The 20,464-nt window shown below is 45.7% G+C and overlaps 1 protein-coding gene across 3 annotated transcripts; it reads left to right on the forward strand.

The window, feature by feature from the left end:
- Positions 1–1,084: 1,084 nt before the first annotated feature.
- Positions 1,085–8,021, forward strand: ATP5PF (ATP synthase peripheral stalk subunit F6). Of its 3 annotated transcripts, none has more exons than XM_075333058.1 (4): positions 1,085–1,190; positions 3,978–4,157; positions 6,384–6,508; positions 7,905–8,021. In XM_075333058.1, the coding sequence occupies exons 2-4, from the start codon at positions 3,991–3,993 to the stop codon at positions 7,931–7,933; spliced, it is 321 nt and encodes a 106-aa protein (XP_075189173.1). In that variant the 5' UTR covers positions 1,085–1,190; positions 3,978–3,990; the 3' UTR covers positions 7,934–8,021. The 3 variants fall into 3 exon arrangements, with proteins under 3 accessions (XP_075189173.1, XP_075189175.1, XP_075189174.1); XM_075333060.1 differs by having other exon boundaries at positions 1,176–1,199; XM_075333059.1 differs by lacking the exon at positions 1,085–1,190 and adding an exon at positions 1,210–1,233.
- Positions 8,022–20,464: the final 12,443 nt, after the last annotated feature.

The raw sequence follows: 20,464 nt of genomic DNA on the forward strand, positions 1-20,464 counted from the left end.
CCAGTCACTGACATACCTCTCCTGGCCCTCGTCTACCATCTTCCTGATTCTGGTTCTTGTCAGGCTGCTGTGATTGGTTATTTTGTCCAGTTGGGTTTGGGAGAGCTGTGCCAGGGGTCCTGGTTCATCTGGCCCACGTATATATATCAGAGCTTTGTGGTGATGGGAGCTTGGATTGCTACTCTATAGGTGAGCCTGAAATGATAGTGACCTCTTCAGAGCTGCTAGGTGTAGAGGGAATCTGCCCAGCTCAGCTCGACAGGCGCTGTTGGCACTGTCTATCTATCTCTCTATCTATCCCTCTATCTATCTATCTATCTATCTATCTATTATAAATATTTTTCATACTGGGATAATCACTGATCTCTGATTGATTTCTAGCTGATTACAGAAGCTGGAATTTTTGGGGGAAAAGTAATACAATTCCCCCTTGTCCTATGCAGTAAGCAGCAGACACCAGACGTCCCTGTGGCACCCGAGTCACTGCTCTGTGGTTTCCTCAATAATGGATAAAACATTGATGGTAAAAATGGAGACGGACAAAAAATAGATGAAGCTCGTCTCCGGCAGACGGGGGAGAAGTATCTGCAAAAGGAGCACCAACACCTCATATCAGCATGCGGCTCTGCAGCTGTTGCAGGACTACTATTCCCAGCATGCCCGGAAGCTCCCGAGGCGCTCGGCTCTGCTGGGAGTTGTAGTCTTTCGGGGTCCGTGAAGCCGGCTCCTCCAATGAAACTCTCCCTTAAATTCTTTTTTTTTCCACAAACATTTGTTCAGGTATTTTAAAAATACATTTCAGTATAAAAAAAGAAAAAATAGCTTGTGGTTTTGGCTGAAAGGTGATGGACACAGTGTGACCCGGACTCCGCACACAGAGGTTATTGGCTGTAAAGAGACAATAATAACAGGTGTTTATAGACGGTTTCCTAACGGCGCAGCCTCAGTGTAGGAGACAGTGCAGGCTTCTGGGACTTGTAGTGCGCACACAGCAAAAGCGCAGACTGAGACTGCCAGTGCGCAATTGGTTAGGTAGTGCGCAGGCGCAGAATACCGGCAATCTATTGGTCTTCAGCGCGTCACCGCGAGGGGCGGGGCTTTCGCAGCGTGTCTACGCCAACGTCATCACGCAGCGCGCACGGTGATAGGAGGAGAACAGCAAGGTGACCGCTCTGCTGTGCCCGGGAGAGGTGAGACGGGTGCGCTGCACTGCGGGCGCATACACGGGGGCCGGTACATACCCTCCATACACCGGCCCGGCGGATACACAGGGGAAGGGCAGCTGGGTGCAAGCAGGCTGCACGTATGCTGGAGGCCGCGGGGAGGAGGGCAGGGGGGAAGCTGCGGGAAAGAGGACCTGGGGAGTAGGCCAGGATGGAGGCTGAGGAGAAGGAGGAGAGCAGGATGGAGGCTGAAGAGAGGAGGACCTGGGGAGGAGGGCAGGGTGGAGGCTGAAGAGGAGGAGGGCCGGGGAGGTGGAGATCCTGGGGAGGAGGGCAGAGTGAAGGACCTGGGGAGGAGGGCAGGGTGAAGGACCTGGGGAGGAGGGCAGGGTGAAGGACCTGGGGAGGAGGGCAGGGTGAAGGACCTGGGGAGGAGGGCAGGGTGAAGGACCTGGGGAGGAGGGCAGGGTGAAGGACCTGGGGAGGAGGGCAGGGTGAAGGACCTGGGGAGGAGGGCAGGGTGAAGGACCTGGGGAGGAGGGCAGGGTGAAGGACCTGGGGAGAAGGAGGACCTGGGGAGGAAGGCAGGGTGGAGGACCTGGGCAGGTGGAGGACCTGGGGAGGCCGGGAGGTGGAGGACCTGGGGAGGCCGGGAGGTGGAGGACCTGGGGAGGCCGGGAGGTGGAGGACCTGGGGAGGCCGGGAGGTGGAGGACCTGGGGAGGAGGGCAGGATGGAGGCTGAGGAGAAGGAGGACCTGGGGAGGAAGGCAGGGTGGAGGACCTGGGCAGGTGGAGGACCTGGGGAGGCCGGGAGGTGGAGGACCTGGGGAGGCCGGGAGGTGGAGGACCTGGGGAGGAGGGCAGGGGGGAGGCCGGGGAGGTGGAGGACCTGGGGAGGAGGGCAGGGGGGAGGCCGGGGAGGTGGAGGACCTGGGGAGGAGGGCAGGGGGGAGGCCGGGGAGGTGGAGGACCTGGGGAGGAGGGCAGGGGGGAGGCCGGGGAGGTGGAGGACCTGGGGAGGAGGGCAGGGGGGAGGCCGGGGAGGTGGAGGACCTGGGGAGGAGGGCAGGGGGGAGGCCGGGGAGGTGGAGGACCTGGGGAGGAGGGCAGGGGGGAGGCCGGGGAGGTGGAGGACCTGGGGAGGAGGGCAGGGGGGAGGCCGGGGAGGTGGAGGACCTGGGGAGGAGGGCAGGGGGGAGGCCGGGGAGGTGGAGGACCTGGGGGGGAAGGCAGGGTGGAGGCCGGGGAGGTGGAGGACCTGGGGAGGAGGCCGGGGAGGTGGAGGACCTGGGGAGGAGATACTGATTTGGCTTATATCCTAAGTCATAAGGCAAGGCTCTATAAGGCTATGTGCACACATTGCAGATTTGTTTGCAGACAATCTTCACCCAAATCTGCATGTTCTGGCCGGAAAAACACTGCAGAAAAAAACATGTATTTGCTGTGTGTGTTGATGCGACTTTTTTTTTTTTTTTCTCCATTGCTTTCAATGGTGACACCGCAGGAAGAATTGGAGAAAGAATTGATACGCAGCAGATTATTTTCTGCATGGGAAAAAAAATCCTGAATGTGTGAACAGCATTTCAGAATTCTTATGGGCTTTGCTGGCATCAGGATTTCTTTGCAGATTGCCGAAAATCTGAAAGAAAAAAATGCAGCAAAAAAAGCACCGTGTGCACACTTTCACATTTTGATTGAATTTTTTCCATGTGTTTTCCTTGCTTATTTCAATCAATAAAAGCAGAGAAAAAGCATGACAACAAAGTCTGAGAATCCTGACTCGCTGTGCACACGCTGCTTCTTTTTTTCTGTGCAGATTTTGTTGCTGAAAAAGAAGCAGCATGTCAATTCTTTGTGTTTTGTTGTTTTTTTTCCCCCTTCATTTCTATAATCCCCTGCAATGCTTTATGATTATATTGCAGCACTTTGCCTCACACACAGTGCATACAGCATGGTGTGTGAGGCTCTCCATAGCTCAGTAACCCGGGGTCGTCATGGTGACCACCCAGGGTTACTATGTCAGCGATCGGGTCCCTATGATTGCATTACGGGGACCCGATCGCCATGGGGACTTAAGCGACACCTCTCCATTCCTTCTGAATGCTGCGATCGCACTGATCGCCGCATTCAGGGGGTTTAAATGCCGGGAGTGGCGTGGGCACAGCTCTGAGCAGAGTAACCGCCAGGTCCCGGCTGTAACATCAGCTGGAGACCGAGCGGTGATCATGGGGGTACAGTGCATGAACCCCCACAATCGTCATGACTTAAAAAAAGCAGGAAAAAAATGCAAGTGAAAAAAACGCACAAACGCAATAAAAGATGTGCATGTTTCCAGCCTGCTTTTTTGTGTGTAGAAAAGTAGCACACAAAAAAGCAAAGTGGGCACACAGCCTAAACAGTGGAAATTAACTTTTAGGATTGCTACTTCCAATAGGTGGCGCCGGGGTTCAAGTCTTGTTTCCTTCTGAAAAGGCTATTTGCATTGTGTGTAATACACACACAGTTAGGATTCAGCTCTGCTGGACAATTCAGATGGTCACTACGTGGCCACAAGTTTGGATACGTGCAGTCAGAAGGGAGGGGGGGGTCACACATTCATCCGCGTCCATTCTGTCTGCCAGTACAAGAGAGATGGGGAAACCCTATGAAGAGGCCGGAGGATCCGCTGCTCGGGTCCACACCCTGGTATACAGCGGTATACGGGCAGCTGCTCTGATTGACTCGACACCACATATTCCAGGACATTGGATTTACGCTCCGCTGTTGGGTGTATGATGAAATCACATATTATTTGTATTATTTCTCCCCTGCAGGTAACGTGACATCATGGTTCTCCAGCAGCTTTTCCGCTTCTCTCTCTTCCGCTCCTCGGTTTCTCTCCACCTAAGAAGGAATATCGGGCTGACGGCCATCGCCTTCAACAAGACCAAGGAGTTAGATCCCATCCAGAAGCTGTTCGTCGATAAAATCCGGGAATACAGGACAAAAAGCCAGTAAGTAACAGGAGGTGTGGGGTAGAAGACTCAGCAATAAGGGCGTATCTGCAAAAATCAGGATAGCGTGTGTGCATTATCCTTATTTCCTGACCACATCGTATCTATTGGACCAGAAAATGCTTTTGGACTAGAAGATCTTGTTAAAAACTTTATAGTCTGGATTCATGTCCTGGTGCACGGAGAATACAGACATTGCACCCTCGCCGATCACTTGCGGAGGGATTTGCTGTCTCCTGGATGACACTGATTTTTGAGATTGGTGCAGGGCAGGAGAGGAAGCTGCACGGACGCTGCACATCGAGGAAGCTGCACGGACGCTGCACATCGAGGAAGCTGCACGGACGCTGCACATCGAGGAAGCTGCACGGACGCTGCACATCGAGGAAGCTGCACGGACGCTGCACATCGAGGAAGCTGCACAGACGCTGCAGATCCTGGGCTTGTCAGACACTAATCTATCACTTTACGCTACCCCAATGCATCAAAATTAGTGATCTACCTCTTTACACTTCCAGGAGTGTATTAATTAGCAGGAAATATATTTTTCTTTTCTGCTGTCTACGCCTGCGCTGCCTCTTATTGTAAGATGTGTCCTGTAGTCCAAAAAAATGATACATATCCACTACTTTCATTATAGGTTTTTTTTATGAGACTGTGTATGTATGCTATGCCCTTTTAAAGGGAACCAATCGCCAGGATTTTCGGATATAAGCTAAAGCCAGTGCTATACTGGCACTATCAGGCTGAGTCTATACATACAGTGCTATACTGGCACTATCAGGCTGAGTCTATACATACAGTGCTATACTGGCACTATCAGGCTGATTCTATACATACAGTGCTATACTGGCACTATCAGGCTGAGTCTATACATACCTGTAGTGGTCAGCTCGGATGTTTGGTTTTTGAAATCCAAGAAAGTAAAGTTTATAAAATCAGCAGCTTCTTGAGTGACAGCTGCACTGGAGCAGATAATATATTCATAGTTATCCCCTCCCTCTGTTAGAATTAGCATAAGTGTTATACAAACTATTCACTTTGTCTGTTGCAGGACCTGTGTGAGGTCATACCCATGTGACCTGATATCCAGCTTTGTTGGCTGAGGCCCCGCCCCTTCTGGTCACATGGGAATGAGCTCACACAGGTCCTGCAACAGACTAACATCTTTGAACCTCCACCATATCTGACTGTAGGTACTGTTATTATCTTTGTAGGCCTTATTCCATTTGATGTGCTTTGCCAACAAGCTCTTAGTCCCAGAAGGATATTTGCAAACTGCAGTCTAGCATTTTTATGTCTGTCAGCAGTGGGGTCCTCCTGGGTCTCCTCTAGCGTTTAATTTCATTCAATGTGTACAGATAGTTCGCGGTGACACTGCTGCCCCCTGAGCCTGAAGGGCACCTTGAATTTCTTTGGAACTTGACTGTGGTGACTTATCCACCATCCAGATTACCCTGTGTTCAAACCCTTCATCAATTTTTCTCTGTCATCCACATTCAGGGAGATTAAGCTACAGTGCCATGGGTTGTATACTTCTTTGATTATGTTGTGCACCATGAACATGATCTATCAAGATCACCATGAACATGATCTATCAAGATCTTTGTAGATTGTTGAGGGGGAAAAAATAGTTGATTTTTTTTTATTCTCTCAAGTCCTCACAGTTCTCTCCTCTCTCTGTTCTCCATGCTTAGTGTGGCACACACAATGCAAAGATTGAGCCAACTTCTCCCCTTTTTTACCTGTTTTCAGATGTGATTTTCTTATTGCCCACACCTGTTACTTGCAACAGATGAGTTTGAAACAGCGTCATATGCCTGAAACAAAGTTGTTTATGCACTGTTTTGGAAAGGTGGCAACAATTTTGTCCAGTTTTTGTGCGAAATTAGATCCAATTTGTCTTTTTTTTTTTCTTTTCATTTATTCACCCCCAAAAAAGTTTATTAATGTTCTGTAGACAGAGCACACGTAGTCCCCACCAAAAAAGAGTTTCACAAAAACCGTGCAAATATGCTGCAAAATGGGCATTTTTGAACAGTGTTTTTTTTTCTTTAGTGCCAAAAGAAATAAAAAAATAAATAAATAAATTTGCGTGTGAACCTAGCTAAAAGCTTTGCATGCGTGCAGACTTACACATAGATTCTCGTACACTTAGAGATGCAATAATTACTTTTCTTCTTGAGTCTTGATTCCCGCTGACCTGTGCCTTATAACCTCTTGTAGAAAGTCCGGCGGTGCTGTCGATGCTGCCGCTGACTACCAGAAGGGCCTCACTGAAGACATCGGCAAACTGCAGAGGTTATATGGAGGAGGCAACTTGGAAAAGTTTCCAGACTTTAAATTTGAAGGTTAGTATTTTTCGTTGTATGGTGTATAGGGTGAATACGCCCTGAGGAGTGTGACGTCACCAGGCTGACCTGCGGCTTCACAATCAATGGGGCTGCCTCAGGCTGCTATACACAAAGGACGGCTGTCGGCTATTAAAGGGAACCGGTCACCAGATTTGGCCCCTATAAGCTGCAGCCACCACCGGTGGGCTCTTTTATATACAGGGTTCCAGAATACTGTATATAAGAGCCCAGGCCGCTGTGTATAATATAAAAACACTTTTATAATACCTAGAGGGCGGCCCGGTCCAAGGGGTGTCGTTGTCCTCCGTTCTGGCGCCTCCTTTCGATGGCGATCTCCATCCTCCTTCTATTCCTCCCAGTGTGGATGACTCAACGTACGTCCTCTACACCGGCTGGCATTGCGGTCCTGCGCAGGCGCACTTTGATCTTCCCTGCTGATGGCAGACCAAAGTACTGTAATGCGCAGGTTTGAGGAAAGGTTAAAGAACGCCTGCGCATGCGCACTACAATACGTTGATCTGCCCTTAGCAGGACAGAGTAGTGCACCTGCGCAGGACCTCAATGCCGGCCTGTGTAGATGACGTAGATCGCGTCACTGGGTAGGATAGGAGGAGGACGCAGATCGCAGCAGAGAGAAGGTGCCAGACTGGGGAGCAGCGACACTCACCGAATCGGACTGTCCCCTAGGTGAGTATAATAAAGGTGTTTTCTTTTTATTTTTTTTATTTTACACAGAGCAGCCTGGGCTCTTATATACAGCATTCCAGAATACTGTATATAAGGGCTCACTGGTGGTGGCTGCAGCTTATAGGCCCCCAACTCTGGTTGACGGATTTTTTTTTTTTTTTTTTTTTTTTTTGTTGTTGTTGCTGGCAGATGAGCTTCTACCAGAATAGTCTTGTTCCTCTCTCCTGCATGAGAACACAGGAACGCTTGGCAGTGTCTTTTTGTGTTTTAGAGAAGTCCGCCAAAGCCACCGATTTTTAATTGGGTTCAGTCGGCCGTCTAATGTGTATGGGAGTCTCCGACTGTCCCCCCAACAGATCGTCTGGGGGCATAATGATGTGGTGGTTGGCATTCAATCATTGATCCTTTAGTTCAGTGCAAGAGAGGCTGCTTACAGAGGACATGAGGGCTGAGCACCGCAGCTATCTGACCTGTGGCCGGCTTTAGGTTGGACCCTTGTGGAATGCGCCGCATTTATCCCTGTGGCTCGCACTGTTTGGCGCGTCACCCAGTATAGCCGTACACTACTTATTAGTTCATTTACTATGATCAAATTTTTGTGCAGGTTATGGCACATGTTCTCCCCTGTCTTTCCTGACACACATTTCCATTATTGTGGTAATGAATCCTTTTTTTTTCTTTTTCTTTTTTCTTGTGTCTATTTCAGAACCAAAACTGGAAGATGTGCAGAAGTGATGTGACTCCTGGACCCAAGTATCAGCGGCGGCGGCCGTCCTGCCCGTGTTTATAGTAAATTAATAAACCGCTTTGGTGATGACTTTCACTGTCGTCTGTTTCATTCTTTCTGAAGCCAAAATCACAGATTTATTTATAAAGAAGCCGCATAAAAGGCAGAGAACGGGGCCCGTGTACCAGATCTGCTTACACAGTGCTCCATAAAAATGTGCTTTGCTGTCCTATTTGTCAGACATGAACCTGTCATCATTTCATCACTTGTACTATATATTGAAATGCTTTAGTATTGCAGTATATAGTAAAAAATATTTCCTGTAATATGTTTATTTTTTTTCTTCAACACTCAGTAAGGCTATTCCTGGTGTATTTCGGGTGACTTCTATCCACATCAGGGCCATGGTGGTTTGATACGACACAAGACTCTATAATCCCTTCATGGCCTTTGATGAACATGTATGTCAAAGATAGTGTTCCTGCCTTGATGCAGGTTCACACGTTGAGCCACGCACCTTTCTGAGCAGATGATGGCTGATTTAACCACCCATCATGTGCTTTTCACAGCAGAGGGTGGATGCTGCTGTCCATTTCTGATAGCTGCATTCAAAACCTGCTGGCAGGGGGGCATAGTATTCCATGTGCCATATCAGCCGAGGGTCTGCTGAAGCCTGTGCCTCTCATTGCAATATTCCTGTCAGCGTTTAGATTGCATTCATTGATCGTGATTTTCACTATACATAGCAGTGCTGATGCACTGCTATGTGTACTACAAGTGATCAGACGATCGCAGCTTAAAGTCCCCGAATGGGACTATTACTTACATAAACTGGAGGAGAAAAAAAAAAAATCAAATCACCTCTCCTTTTTGTTTTATTTTAAAACAAAAAAAAAAATAAACACTTGGTATCTGTGCGTTGATAATAGTTGGATCTATCAAAATCTAAAATTAATTTGATCGGTAAAAAGCGTAAGGCCGCTTTCACACTTGCGTTCAGCGCAATCCACCGCTATGGAGAATAGTGCAGTCCATTAACGCACCGCGCTATTCTCCATAGACTTGTATTGACGACGTACTGTAAAGCAAGTGTCTGCGTTTCATCCGCTGGACGACGCTGCATCGTTATTTTGACGCAGCGTCGAGCGGAGGGAAAGCTACATGTAGCGTTTTTTGGTTGTTAAAATAACGCACCTTGACGGATTCCGTTGAAATCCGCCAAGGTGTCTAATGATTGTCTATGGTGGCGGATTCCGCCGCTATGCGCTAAGCGGCGGAATCCGCTGACTGATTCAGTCACGTTCTACTGAGCATGCTCAGCATGTCCAGCAGAACGATCAAAATCGTTGAAAATCACTCCTGGTCTCTCTGATGGTGTATGATGATGATGAGTGCAGTAGTGCCTGCGTGTGCGGTGATGATGATGGCTGCGGTAGTGCCGGGATGTGTGTGATCATGAGTGCGGTAGTGGCTGTGTGTGCGGTGATGATGGTCTCTCTCTTGCGGCTAGAAAACTTAACACAATGCGTTATTGCCCAGGAATCCGTTGCCTTTATATCACACTATTTGCAAGGCGTCCATTACATGCGTCACACAACACAATGCAACGGATGCTGTTCAACGCAAGTGTAAAAGTAGCCTAACACAAAAAAATTGAAATGAAGAATTGCCGTATTTTTCGTTTTATAAGACACTGGATTATAAAACGCATCCCCAAATTTAGAGATAAAAAAAAAAAAGTCTGCTTTATAATCCAGTGATGTCTCACTGGGGAGGTGGGGCGGTAGCGGTGGTGGAGTGGGGCCACAGGAGGCAGGGGCGATGCTGCGGGTGGTGTAGTGGGGGCCCCAGATACTCACTGTGGGCTACGGCTCTGTTCTGGGCCAGCTGGCGATGCTCTCTGCTGGCGCTTTCTGTGGGCGATAAGGCACTGGCCATTTTGAAAATTTCGGCGGTGCGGGCTTAAAAGAAATAGCGGCCGGATTTGGCGCGTGCGCAAATGAGAGCTTGAGCCGAGAGCTCCATCTGCGCACGCACAGACTCTGGGCATCATTATTTGACTTTCCTTACCGCTGACATCTTCAGAATGACTTGTGGTGTGCCGTATGGAGCTGTACAGAGCAGCACCGCAGAGCACAGCACACAGCATTGCCATGCCTCCTGTGACCCTTCTCCAGCACCCCTGGAAAGCTACATTTAGATTTTAATACGCACCTCTCATTTTCCTCCCTAATTTTTGGGTGGCAAAGTGTGTTCTAATCCGAAAAATACAGTATGTTTCTTTGGTCCCTACAACATTGCAAGAGGCCATCAAAGAATCGTATCTACACCAAAATGGTAAAAATGTCAGCTCGGGGGGGCAAAAAAAATAAGCCCTTATACAGCTCCGTATTCCTAAAATTACAACTGTTAATGGATCTTGGTAAATGGCGACAAAAGAAAAAAAAATGTTCACAGTTTTTTGTTCACCATTTAAAACAAAACTATGCATGTTTGGTATCTGCGTATTACTGCCGTCTTGTGGTGGCTCAGTGGTTAGCACTGCAGTCTTGCATCGCTGGGGTCCTGGGTTCAAATCCCACCAAGGACAACATCTGCAAAGAGTTTGTATGTTCTCCCCGTGTTTGCGTGGGTTTCCTCCCACACTTGCAAGACATACAGATAGGGACTTTAGATTGGCAACACTGTCCCCATTGGGGCTCACAATGTAGGTAAAGCGCTGTGGAATTAATAGCGCTATATAAATGAATACAATTATTATTGACCTGGAGAACCATACTGGGTATACAAAAAGGAAGGAGGATAAAAAAAAAAAAAGATCCACTCCCCCCTCTGTCCAGATCTTCAGCACGGAGATGCCCTGACCTGGGCTGGAAACAACATCCAAGTAGGAAAAAAGATCCAGCGATCAATAGGACAAGATTCCCCAAAAAATATATTAAAACTTCATATTTATTGTGCAAAAGTTAAAATTGGGAACATGAGTGTATTAAGAGAAAAAAAAACAATTTTTTTAGTTATAAAGGTTTCAGGCCTTCAGACTTGACTCCGGTATGTGAGAGACCCATATCCTGCCAGTGCTGTATGTTGACCGGTTTCTTTTTTTTTTTTTTCCTCTTATAAATATAAGTTTTGCAATTGGGGTTCATTAAAAAAAACAACCCAAAAACCTTACTATCGTTCGTGCGATTCACCACTTTTCTGTGCACCAATATGATTGTATGTTATCCTGTAACTCCTATTATATATATATATATATATATATATATATATATATATATAGGATTAATCTCCACATTTAGGCGCTCCATATTATGGAAAGAGGCAAAAACCAGTCCTGCTGACATGTATAAGAGACATATCTGAGGGAGGGATTTGCTTTGGATCCACAAATGTTAACCTCTTGCGCTCCTAGCACCAGCCCCGGACTAGGAATGAGTGGAGGCAATAGTCATTGGTGCTACAGTGACATTTCACCAAGCCAAAAAGAATGGTGCCCCCTAATGGCAGATATGGATTTTTTGTACAGTATATGTGAAATGAATCCATTTGATACTCTGATTGCACTGTGTGCACAGAACAAAGATCAACACCATTGCTGACTAACGCTATGTGCCCGCGATCAGTGTTTGCAGCGTTTTGGATGTAGTGTGTTTTGTTGCGTCCAAAACGCTGCGTTGTACAGTACAAACATAGTGGATGGGATTTCTAGAAATCCCATTCCCACTGTGCGTGTATGGCCCACAGCAAAAACTGATCTGTGTTGCAGCTTTCCGAGCTGCAGCATGTTGTTTGCTGCGGAGTTGCAAGTGTTTTCTGCAAGGAGAACACAGCGAGAGATCACAACTGCCTGATCCTGGATCGTGGGCACGAGCAGCTGCGGTCTCATACATAGGAGTCTCGCGGCCCCACAGGTCAGAACTCGCCGCATCCAGGACAAAGCGAGTCCTGATCGAGGGAACGTACCCTAAGGTACCCACAGAGGGTAAGGACTCGCCAATATCAGGGGTGGCTTTACTTTTACTATCTGACCATCAGTGGATTGTACTTCTCCAGCTCAAATTTTTGAGCCAAAATTTTACTTTCTATTATAATTTGATGCTTGGAGAATCGAACACACCGAAGCCAAAGATTTAACTTTTTTATTTTTGATGTTGTTTTCATTCCACAAACACACACAATACGCAATCTGTACGATTTCACTTTTTTCTTTTGTGGACAGATCAACTTAAATTGTAAGTATAGCCAACACGTGTATAATTAATCACCAAAGTCCACTTACTTATATACACTTCAATAGAATCTGACTAAACACAAACTTGACGCCGGATTACCGGCCAAGAATGAAGTGAATTAATCCAATGTTATTTATGAAATATTATTTTATTGTTAATAAACTCACAAACATATACTTTCAAACAAGAGAGCCACCTGGGGGGCACATGGTTCCAGAGTATCTACATGTCAACTCCATCCTACATATAATGTATCAGCATTAAATCCAAACACAAGATAATTGCATCCAGTATTTATATATAGAAAAATTAATCAGATCCAATTTCAATTTACATTATAACATATGGTGTGTAACCTCATAGTAGTTCCGTATCAGCATATAACCATAGGTAAATGCCCAAGAAAATAACCATTAATTAGTCATCCAGACATACAAGGTTAATCTCTATGGGCATATTACCACCGTAGCCCAATATGTCACCTCCTACTCCCTCTTCCTTGCCCTTATCAGCGCGGCATATGAAATGGACAAATATATGGTCAAATGACCTTTTAATCGTCACTGGTATGCTATGACAGATCAGATGCACGGCTAAATCGGTTCACCATCTATTAGTATATCCTTCAGCACCTGCTGATTTACATATATGATAAGACACAATCCCGCCGCTGCGTGCGCTGCCTCGCCACCACCTACTGACGATTAGTCCCCGCTGACAATGCAAACAAGAGGGCACTCATTGCCTAAATACACACCGTATAGAGATAGGACAATATAACGAGGGTATGCATTACAGATAAAGTATTTGGAATACACATTAAGAATTAGTTGTTAGAATGGATACTCACATTGTTAACTGACTCGTCTGGCCATGCGTCCCACCACCCCTCTGGAACCATGTGCCCCCCAGGTGGCTCTCTTGTTTGAAAGTATATGTTTGTGAGTTTATTAACAATAAAATAATATTTCATAAATAACATTGGATTAATTCACTTCATTCTTGGCCGGTAATCTGGCGTCAAGTTTGTGTTTAACACGTGTATAATGTCTAGTGAGGGACGTGAGGAATTAAAGGGGAAAGTGCGAAGTTGGCCTCTGTCAAAACTTCTCACTCAAACAAGTACAATAGTATGATACGTCCCCTGAAGAAGAGGTGAAACGCGCGTAGGGACAGGTGGGGTACTCAGAACTGCTGCAGAACTGGTTAGTACTATGACTTGATATTACAGAGATTGCTGGTGTTTTTGTTTTTTGTTTTTTCTTTTGCCCACAGTAAACTACTAATGTCATTAGATATACATATGTATATAGGGCTCTCCACACTAAAACGCTAGTATGATCAAGCAGATGATGCATAAAGTGGCTGTTAACTAAAGGGGGTAGTGATTTCATTCACATAACTACTAATTAAGATATGCAACATCAAATTACAAACAAGTGGTTAACACAAGCTTAAAACGCTATTTATGTACACACCTTGTTTGCATTTTTATCTACACATGCATGCAGAAAGTGTTAAAAAGTGTTAAAAAATATTTGACCGTCTGCACTCTGTATATCATAGTCTATATTGATTGTAATCATTGAATTGTTCTGCACACAGTTCTGTTAACCCCTTGAGGGCTCCTTGCTCTATTATGATTTTTAAGTATAATCAATAAAGTTTTGTATTTTATCAATATTGGACTTGTGCCACATTCTTTCTCTGTTGAATATAGTATCACAGTGGTGTCCTGGCACTCTTAATAAGGTTGGGGAGTGACCTATATATTAAAGGTCCACATATAATGTACAATCCCAGATCTACATTGATTAAAAAAGAAACGTCACTTCCAGAGCTGTAGACATTTTTAAGATATAAATTCAATTATATGAGATTAATGGCTGCGCCCGCATGAGGATGTGACGCAGACGAGGGCTCTCTGGTGGTTTATCGGATAGTCCTCGGACCAGTGCTATATTATGGGCAGTGCTGGACAGCGATTTTTTCCCATGCTGATTCAGCATGAGAACAAATTCATTGCATACTTCGATTGGCAGCATATATCGGATGGCATGCACCCATACAAGTCCATGGGTGCGTGCAATATATCGGAGTGCACTTTGATATCATTTGAGTGCAGCCCGGCGGATGCAGACTATGGAGAAATTTAAGTTCTCCAGCTTCTAAACACCTGTGCTCCGATTCTCGCCTGCGAGACACTGATATCAAAGAAAATGACACCCGTACCGACTGTCAACATAATCTGCTCGATTTTCTCCCAGAATAATCAAGGTTAGCGTGACTCCAGCCTTATTCTCATAAACTTGACTTGTTTTCCCTTTTGTGTTGTAATTATCTCCATCCTAGTCTCTAGACCTTTGGCTTTCCAGACTTTATCGCCACCACAGCTTCACCATTGAGGTGCAGCTTATATTTCACGTAAAGTACACAACTAAATGCATTAGGGCTTGGGCACATAACTGATTTTCTTGGCCGAGTTGTATCTGTGGTTTTCACAGATATCACATGGAACTATCATATTCTATGGTGCAGTGCACATCTGATGTTTTTTCCTTGGATTGAGGGGACTGAGAAAAAAAAAAATCAGTGAGCTGTTTAAATGGGTATTGGAAATGCAAGTCCATGGAAAAGATCTAACTTTCAGTCCTAGAAGTGCTGGCTTTCAGTCATAGAGGTGTTGGCTTTCAGTATTTGAGGTGCTGGCTTTCAGTCGTAGAGGCGCTGGCTTTCAGTCATAGAGGGGCTGGCTTTGGTCGGAGTCCCACTTGTGTATGACTCGAGCGAGTCTCACATTGCATTCCCCCGGCACGGCCGCACACTCTCCTGACATGAGTGGGTCAGCTGCTTGTATTTCTATGCAGCTGGACGCTCGTGTACAGAGAGCGTCAGGCCGTCTCGGGTGATGCAATGCGCGACTCGCACGAGTCATAAGCAAGTGGAACTCCGGCCTTTCAGTCATAGAGACGCTGGCTTTCAGTCATAGAGGCGTGCACGGAGCTGCTACAGTCACTGCCTGCTATACTGTGAGCGGCAGCTGTAAGCACGCCCCGACACTTTGATTAACAGCTCACTGACAACAGCAGCTCCTGGGAGAAAAAAAAAGGTAATTTTCTCTCCTTCGTCCCACCTTTCAGTAAGGCGGTCCGGACTTTTTCTCACTCTATTTACTTGCAGATTAATCATATATATGCAGGTAAATACTATTTTCTACTGTGACAGGTTTCCTTTAACATGTTGGAGGTGTAATGGTGAAGTAGGAACGGTCATACATGTATGATGGGACTACTTCCCATTGCTCAGCTCCTGGACACAGAAACATAAAGGGGTTCCCTCTTAGTTCCCCTCCTCAAGGTTAGTGCCAAGTGTCCTCCGCTTCTCCTGGTGTCTGTTATTGTCTGCAGCACTCACCTCACTTCAAATGCAATCATGAGCTATGTCCTAGTAAACAGCAAAAGCTGCTGAGCTCACTGATTGGCTGCAGCGCTCACAATGTGATGTCAGTGCTGCAAACAATAACTGACACCGGGAACTCACCCAACACTCGCACTGCCACCATCATGATTCACTGTATGCACCATGCATTTCATTTAGAAACCGTGAAGTGGTGGCAGGGTCTTTATGTGGGGCACATGAGGGCTGCTGGTGCTTGGTAGCAACATATCTATGACGATAATGATGAATTCACAGATGTTCTGCTCTATAGTGAAAGAGAAAATTCTTCATCACTCTGTGCGCTTGGTAGACGTGCACTTTACCAATATGATAATGATCCAAACCACACATCTGTTCCATTTCTGAAAAACAAGGTGAAAGTGATTCAGTGGCCGAGTGTCTCCAGATCTGACCCCACCCGAACACCTACGGGGAATTGTGAAGAGACTAGTTGTCATCACAAGACTTTGTAAAGAAAGTTCTATTATTTACCTTACTTTCATGTTAAGGGTTAAAAAAATATTTCTGAAGTTTTCTACCTTATCTCATTGTGTACCATAAAGACTTTTTGAATCGATTTAAAAGCAAAAAAATAAATATTTGAGTCATATTTTTGTGCTTGCAGTTATAGTTTTGCCCAGCAGGTGGCAGCAAAGTCTGTCTAATTTTCTGCGTTTCACCCTTTCCATGAAATACGACTTGTATTGTGTCTGCAGCTTCTGTTGCTCGGAAGTGATTCTGCTTTCTTATCCCCAGCAGCTTCCAAATTGGCACAAAGTGCGGATCCTCACATTGCAGTACAGCGATACGCACAAATAAAACATCCGGCGCTCATTTTTCTGTTTGTTGTGGATTTTTAAAAATCTGTGTCAGGCCTCGTCTGTTGTGGAAAAGTCACACATTTTTACAGCGGATTTATTGCAATCTAATGAGTAAAATCTGCACCAAAACAAAATCTGAAAGTAACAAGTAAATTTCATTGTGGATTTTTGGTCCAGATTTTTTTTTTTATGGTCCATTTGGAGAACACCCCAAATGCTGAAAAATCCACGTAAAAAAAATTCCAGTTCTCCCAGTGAAATGAACATAAAGTTTATGCACAAAGTACTTGAAGCAGTTTTTGGAGCATTTCTGAAAGTGTTTTTTTTTTCTTCTAAAGATCACAAAAACCATAAAGCTATTTTCGATAATGTTTTAAAAAATTAAATCATTTCGGAAAACTTATTAAATATACAATGGCCAAAATGTAAATGCAACCTGTTCAGATATTTGCCTCCTGACGAAGCCTCGCCTGGTGAAACACGCGTCGAGGCCTTCCCCCTGCCACCTGACTTGATGGTTTACCTGCTGTATACCATGTCTCAAGGTAACAATGCCTTTATCTGATTATGGCTGTTTAGTAGGGTAGCACATGTGGGGTGATTTTGATTAACCTATTCATTATCTATATATTTCACCCTCTCTCCTTTATTTAGCCTAGGTTTTAGTGTTTACATTGTACCTTGGGATCAGCAGTGTCCATCGCCATCTGGTGGCCTGTTTTGGTGCAGCTCTGTGTCTGGCACTCTTTTCCATCATGGTTGCGATCACAGTCTCATTTTTGGTCACTTATTATTAATAAAAACTTTTGCATTTGATTATTTTTTTCTCTGGTCCTCTTTTGTTCAGTGGTTCCTCATATTTATATTTATGTATCTATCTGGGGTAGTCACTGAGGTTTTTGGTTTTCTATTCAGATGTTTGTTTTTTTTTTCCCAGATGAGAAAAAAAAAATGGTCTGTTTTTCATCATTGTGTTGGTTCTACTTTCATCTGTTTTTCTCATTTGCTAAAAAAAAAAAAAATACATTCCATCTCCAAAATGTTAAAATATAAACTAGTGTGCAGCGCGCAGACGACACTTGCGCTGTCCCTTTTTTTGTTCACCAACCTATTGAATTGTATTAGTGAGATTAAATTAAAAATGGTCAGGTCTCTCTTTTTGTGTTTTTTGGAAAACACTAAATCTGCAAAAAACGGGCATGTGATCAGGATCATAATAGGTTCATCCCTAATTGGACCAAGAAAACAAACAGCATGCTGTGGGTGGAATCCGGTCCGTTTTCACTCTCACCCATTCAAGTCTATGGGTGCGAGAGAAACATCGGACTGCACTTGGATGACACTGGAGTGCAGTACGATAATCGCATGGGCTGATAATGGAGGAGATAGGGAGATTAGTCCCTCCTCCTCCTCCACAGCTGTGATCCAATCTCAGGATTGCATCACAATATAATGACACTCGGCTCACACTGGCAGCACAGCGGGAGGCGGGGGTCATTAGCTTAACGTATCCCATGCTCCCGAATCGGATGCTAAATGCATATGTGTCCTTAGCCTTAATCTAAGTCCCCTGTCCCCCTGTCTTATACTCACTCTCTGATGTCTTCATCTTCTATCAGCATCGCTCCAGTGTCACGGGTATGACACTGTAAACAGGAGTGAGGGTACCTATACTGACCCTCTGACTAGGGACCCTAATCTGTCCCTTATTCCAGAGGTAGGCTTGATGGTAGCCAGGTCTGGATCTCCAGCGTAGCCCTAACATCTGAGCAGCCCTGGTCTAACGCACAAAGACGGATTATGTTGGAGCAAGGCTAGAGCTATCTTCGGTATGTGAGGCTAGGCTCCACCATTTTTTATATGGCAGAGGTGGCTGTGATAGGACGTCCGTAAGCTGTCACCCCAGCAGCCATTCACCAGCCAGCAGTAATTAACTCCGGCTAAACCGATGACCAGAGAACACAAAACAGTCGACGCCCGGCTCTGGCTGAGCAAGAAGGAGCATCAGGTTGCCTGCCAGACTCTGCAATGTGCATACAAAATGGAGTAGAGAAGGGGTTAAAGCCGCGCATCAGCTGAAATGAAGATGTAGAGTGTTCATGAAGATAAATTTTCTTTTATTCCATAGGTCTACGCATTTCGAGGTGAAAACCTCTTCCTCAGGACCAGTACATCAACAAAAAGCCAAAAAGGCTTTTTGTTGATGTACTGGTCCTGAGGAAGAGTTTTTCACCTCGAAACGCGTAGACCTATGGAATAAAAGAAAGTTTATCTTCATCAACACTCTACATCTTCATTTCGGCTGATGCGCGGCCTTAACCCCCTTCTCTACTCCATTTTGTATGCTCATCCACGTGGGGCTGCAGCAGACGCCATTATCTTATGCGTATTAGTGGTTGTGACTATCACAACCCTTTCAGGTGAGTGTACACTTACAGCTAAACCTCACCGACCTGTTTGGTATTACACTATCAGCGCTCCTTATTTTCAGATTTAGACTCTGCAATGTGAACAGAGAGTCTGGAGTCTCCATGACATCTAGTGAGTGCAGGGCAGAACATCGCATGACATCCGGTCAGTCTTCTCCAGTTTGTGACCTGCTGGTGTCACGCTTTCCGGGTAAGACAAGTTAGGCAGAAGCGTTCAGACCTACATGCATCTGACGTGCAACAAAACACAACTAACAAAGGGGACACCATAACAGCGGGTGCCTGGAACTAGTGAGAAGGGTAGGTGGGACACCTCTTATCTTCACCTGCAGCAGCTGTCTCTCACTCTCCTAGCCCGTCCCTATACAGTCTCCGCAACTGTCACCGAATAGGAATCTGAGACCATGAGAAGACCCTATAGATGCCTGACTAGTGAAGGGTAGGTAAGGTACACTAGACCCAACCGCTGCACTAACCAGACACAAGGTAAGGTAAGACAAATGGGGCAAAAACAACAAAAGAATAAAGCCTGAAAGCAGGAAACTTCCTCAGCAGAACCTTCCTCCAAGGCGGCCAGAGACCAAATGTCTTTGTATCTTCAGCATGGATTGCTGGGTAACACCACTTTTTAAACCTGAAGGGCCTGAGTACAAAGTGAGAGCAACTAACACACCTAGCTAGGAACTGCTTGGAAAGGCTGCAAGAGAAAAACTGACATTTAACCACTGCAGTACTAAGAGAAAAGAAACCCATTTAAATGTAGAGAGCCAGATGAGAGGCTCCAGTTCTAAGACTGTCATTGGTCTCTAAAAACAGGGAGACGAAGGTGACAGCTGGCAGCTCCAGTGTTTCATGGAGTGCGCCGAAGGTCACAACCAAATTCAAGTCTATGAGAGCATCATTCTGGCTCTCAGACTCGTATTGAGAGGTTGTGACGTAACTTGTGACTTCCGGACAGTCAGAAGTTACGGTTACAAGATGGCACTGCGGGGCAAGGCTTCAAAAAATTAGATCAATGGGACTTATTACGGATGAGGTGAAGAAAATGGTTTGATCCATGGAGGATGCGGATCTCAACTTCCAGGATCTGCTGGGGTCTCGGGTGCCGACACCACAGGACACCTACAGAGGTCTGGTGAAGTCCAGGCCATGATGGGGCGAGATGTGATATTAGTGGGAACTGACACAATATCAGGGGTTTAGTGTTCGGTTATAGGAATTTTTTAATTGGCAAGGTCTTCTTGTAGCATGAGAAACTTGTGTCACCTCTAGAAATACCCGCTCCGCTCTGTCAGATGAGGCCATTCTTAGATATAATGTCTCACTTTGTGAATTCTGAGAACAACCCAATAGGATATGAATAGTGCGGTATGTGTAGCCTCAGCATTGTGTTGTCTGCATCATGGAGGCTCTTCACATATCTGTCGGCTCGGACAGATTCTTTTGCCAAATTTACTTCGGGTCCATATGGAGGGCGCAGCTCTGTCAATCTGGAAATTAATTTATTATGGACTATTTCTAATAGACTATAATAGCTGCCCTCGGTGCACGACTAGACGGTAATAATATCTACCGATACAGCCGCCTAAGCTGGGCCGAGCTATTTTCTGCACATT

The sequence above is a fragment of the Anomaloglossus baeobatrachus genome, chromosome 2 (genome assembly GCF_048569485.1).
Source record: "Anomaloglossus baeobatrachus isolate aAnoBae1 chromosome 2, aAnoBae1.hap1, whole genome shotgun sequence".
Taxonomy (NCBI): Eukaryota; Metazoa; Chordata; class Amphibia; order Anura; family Aromobatidae; genus Anomaloglossus; species Anomaloglossus baeobatrachus.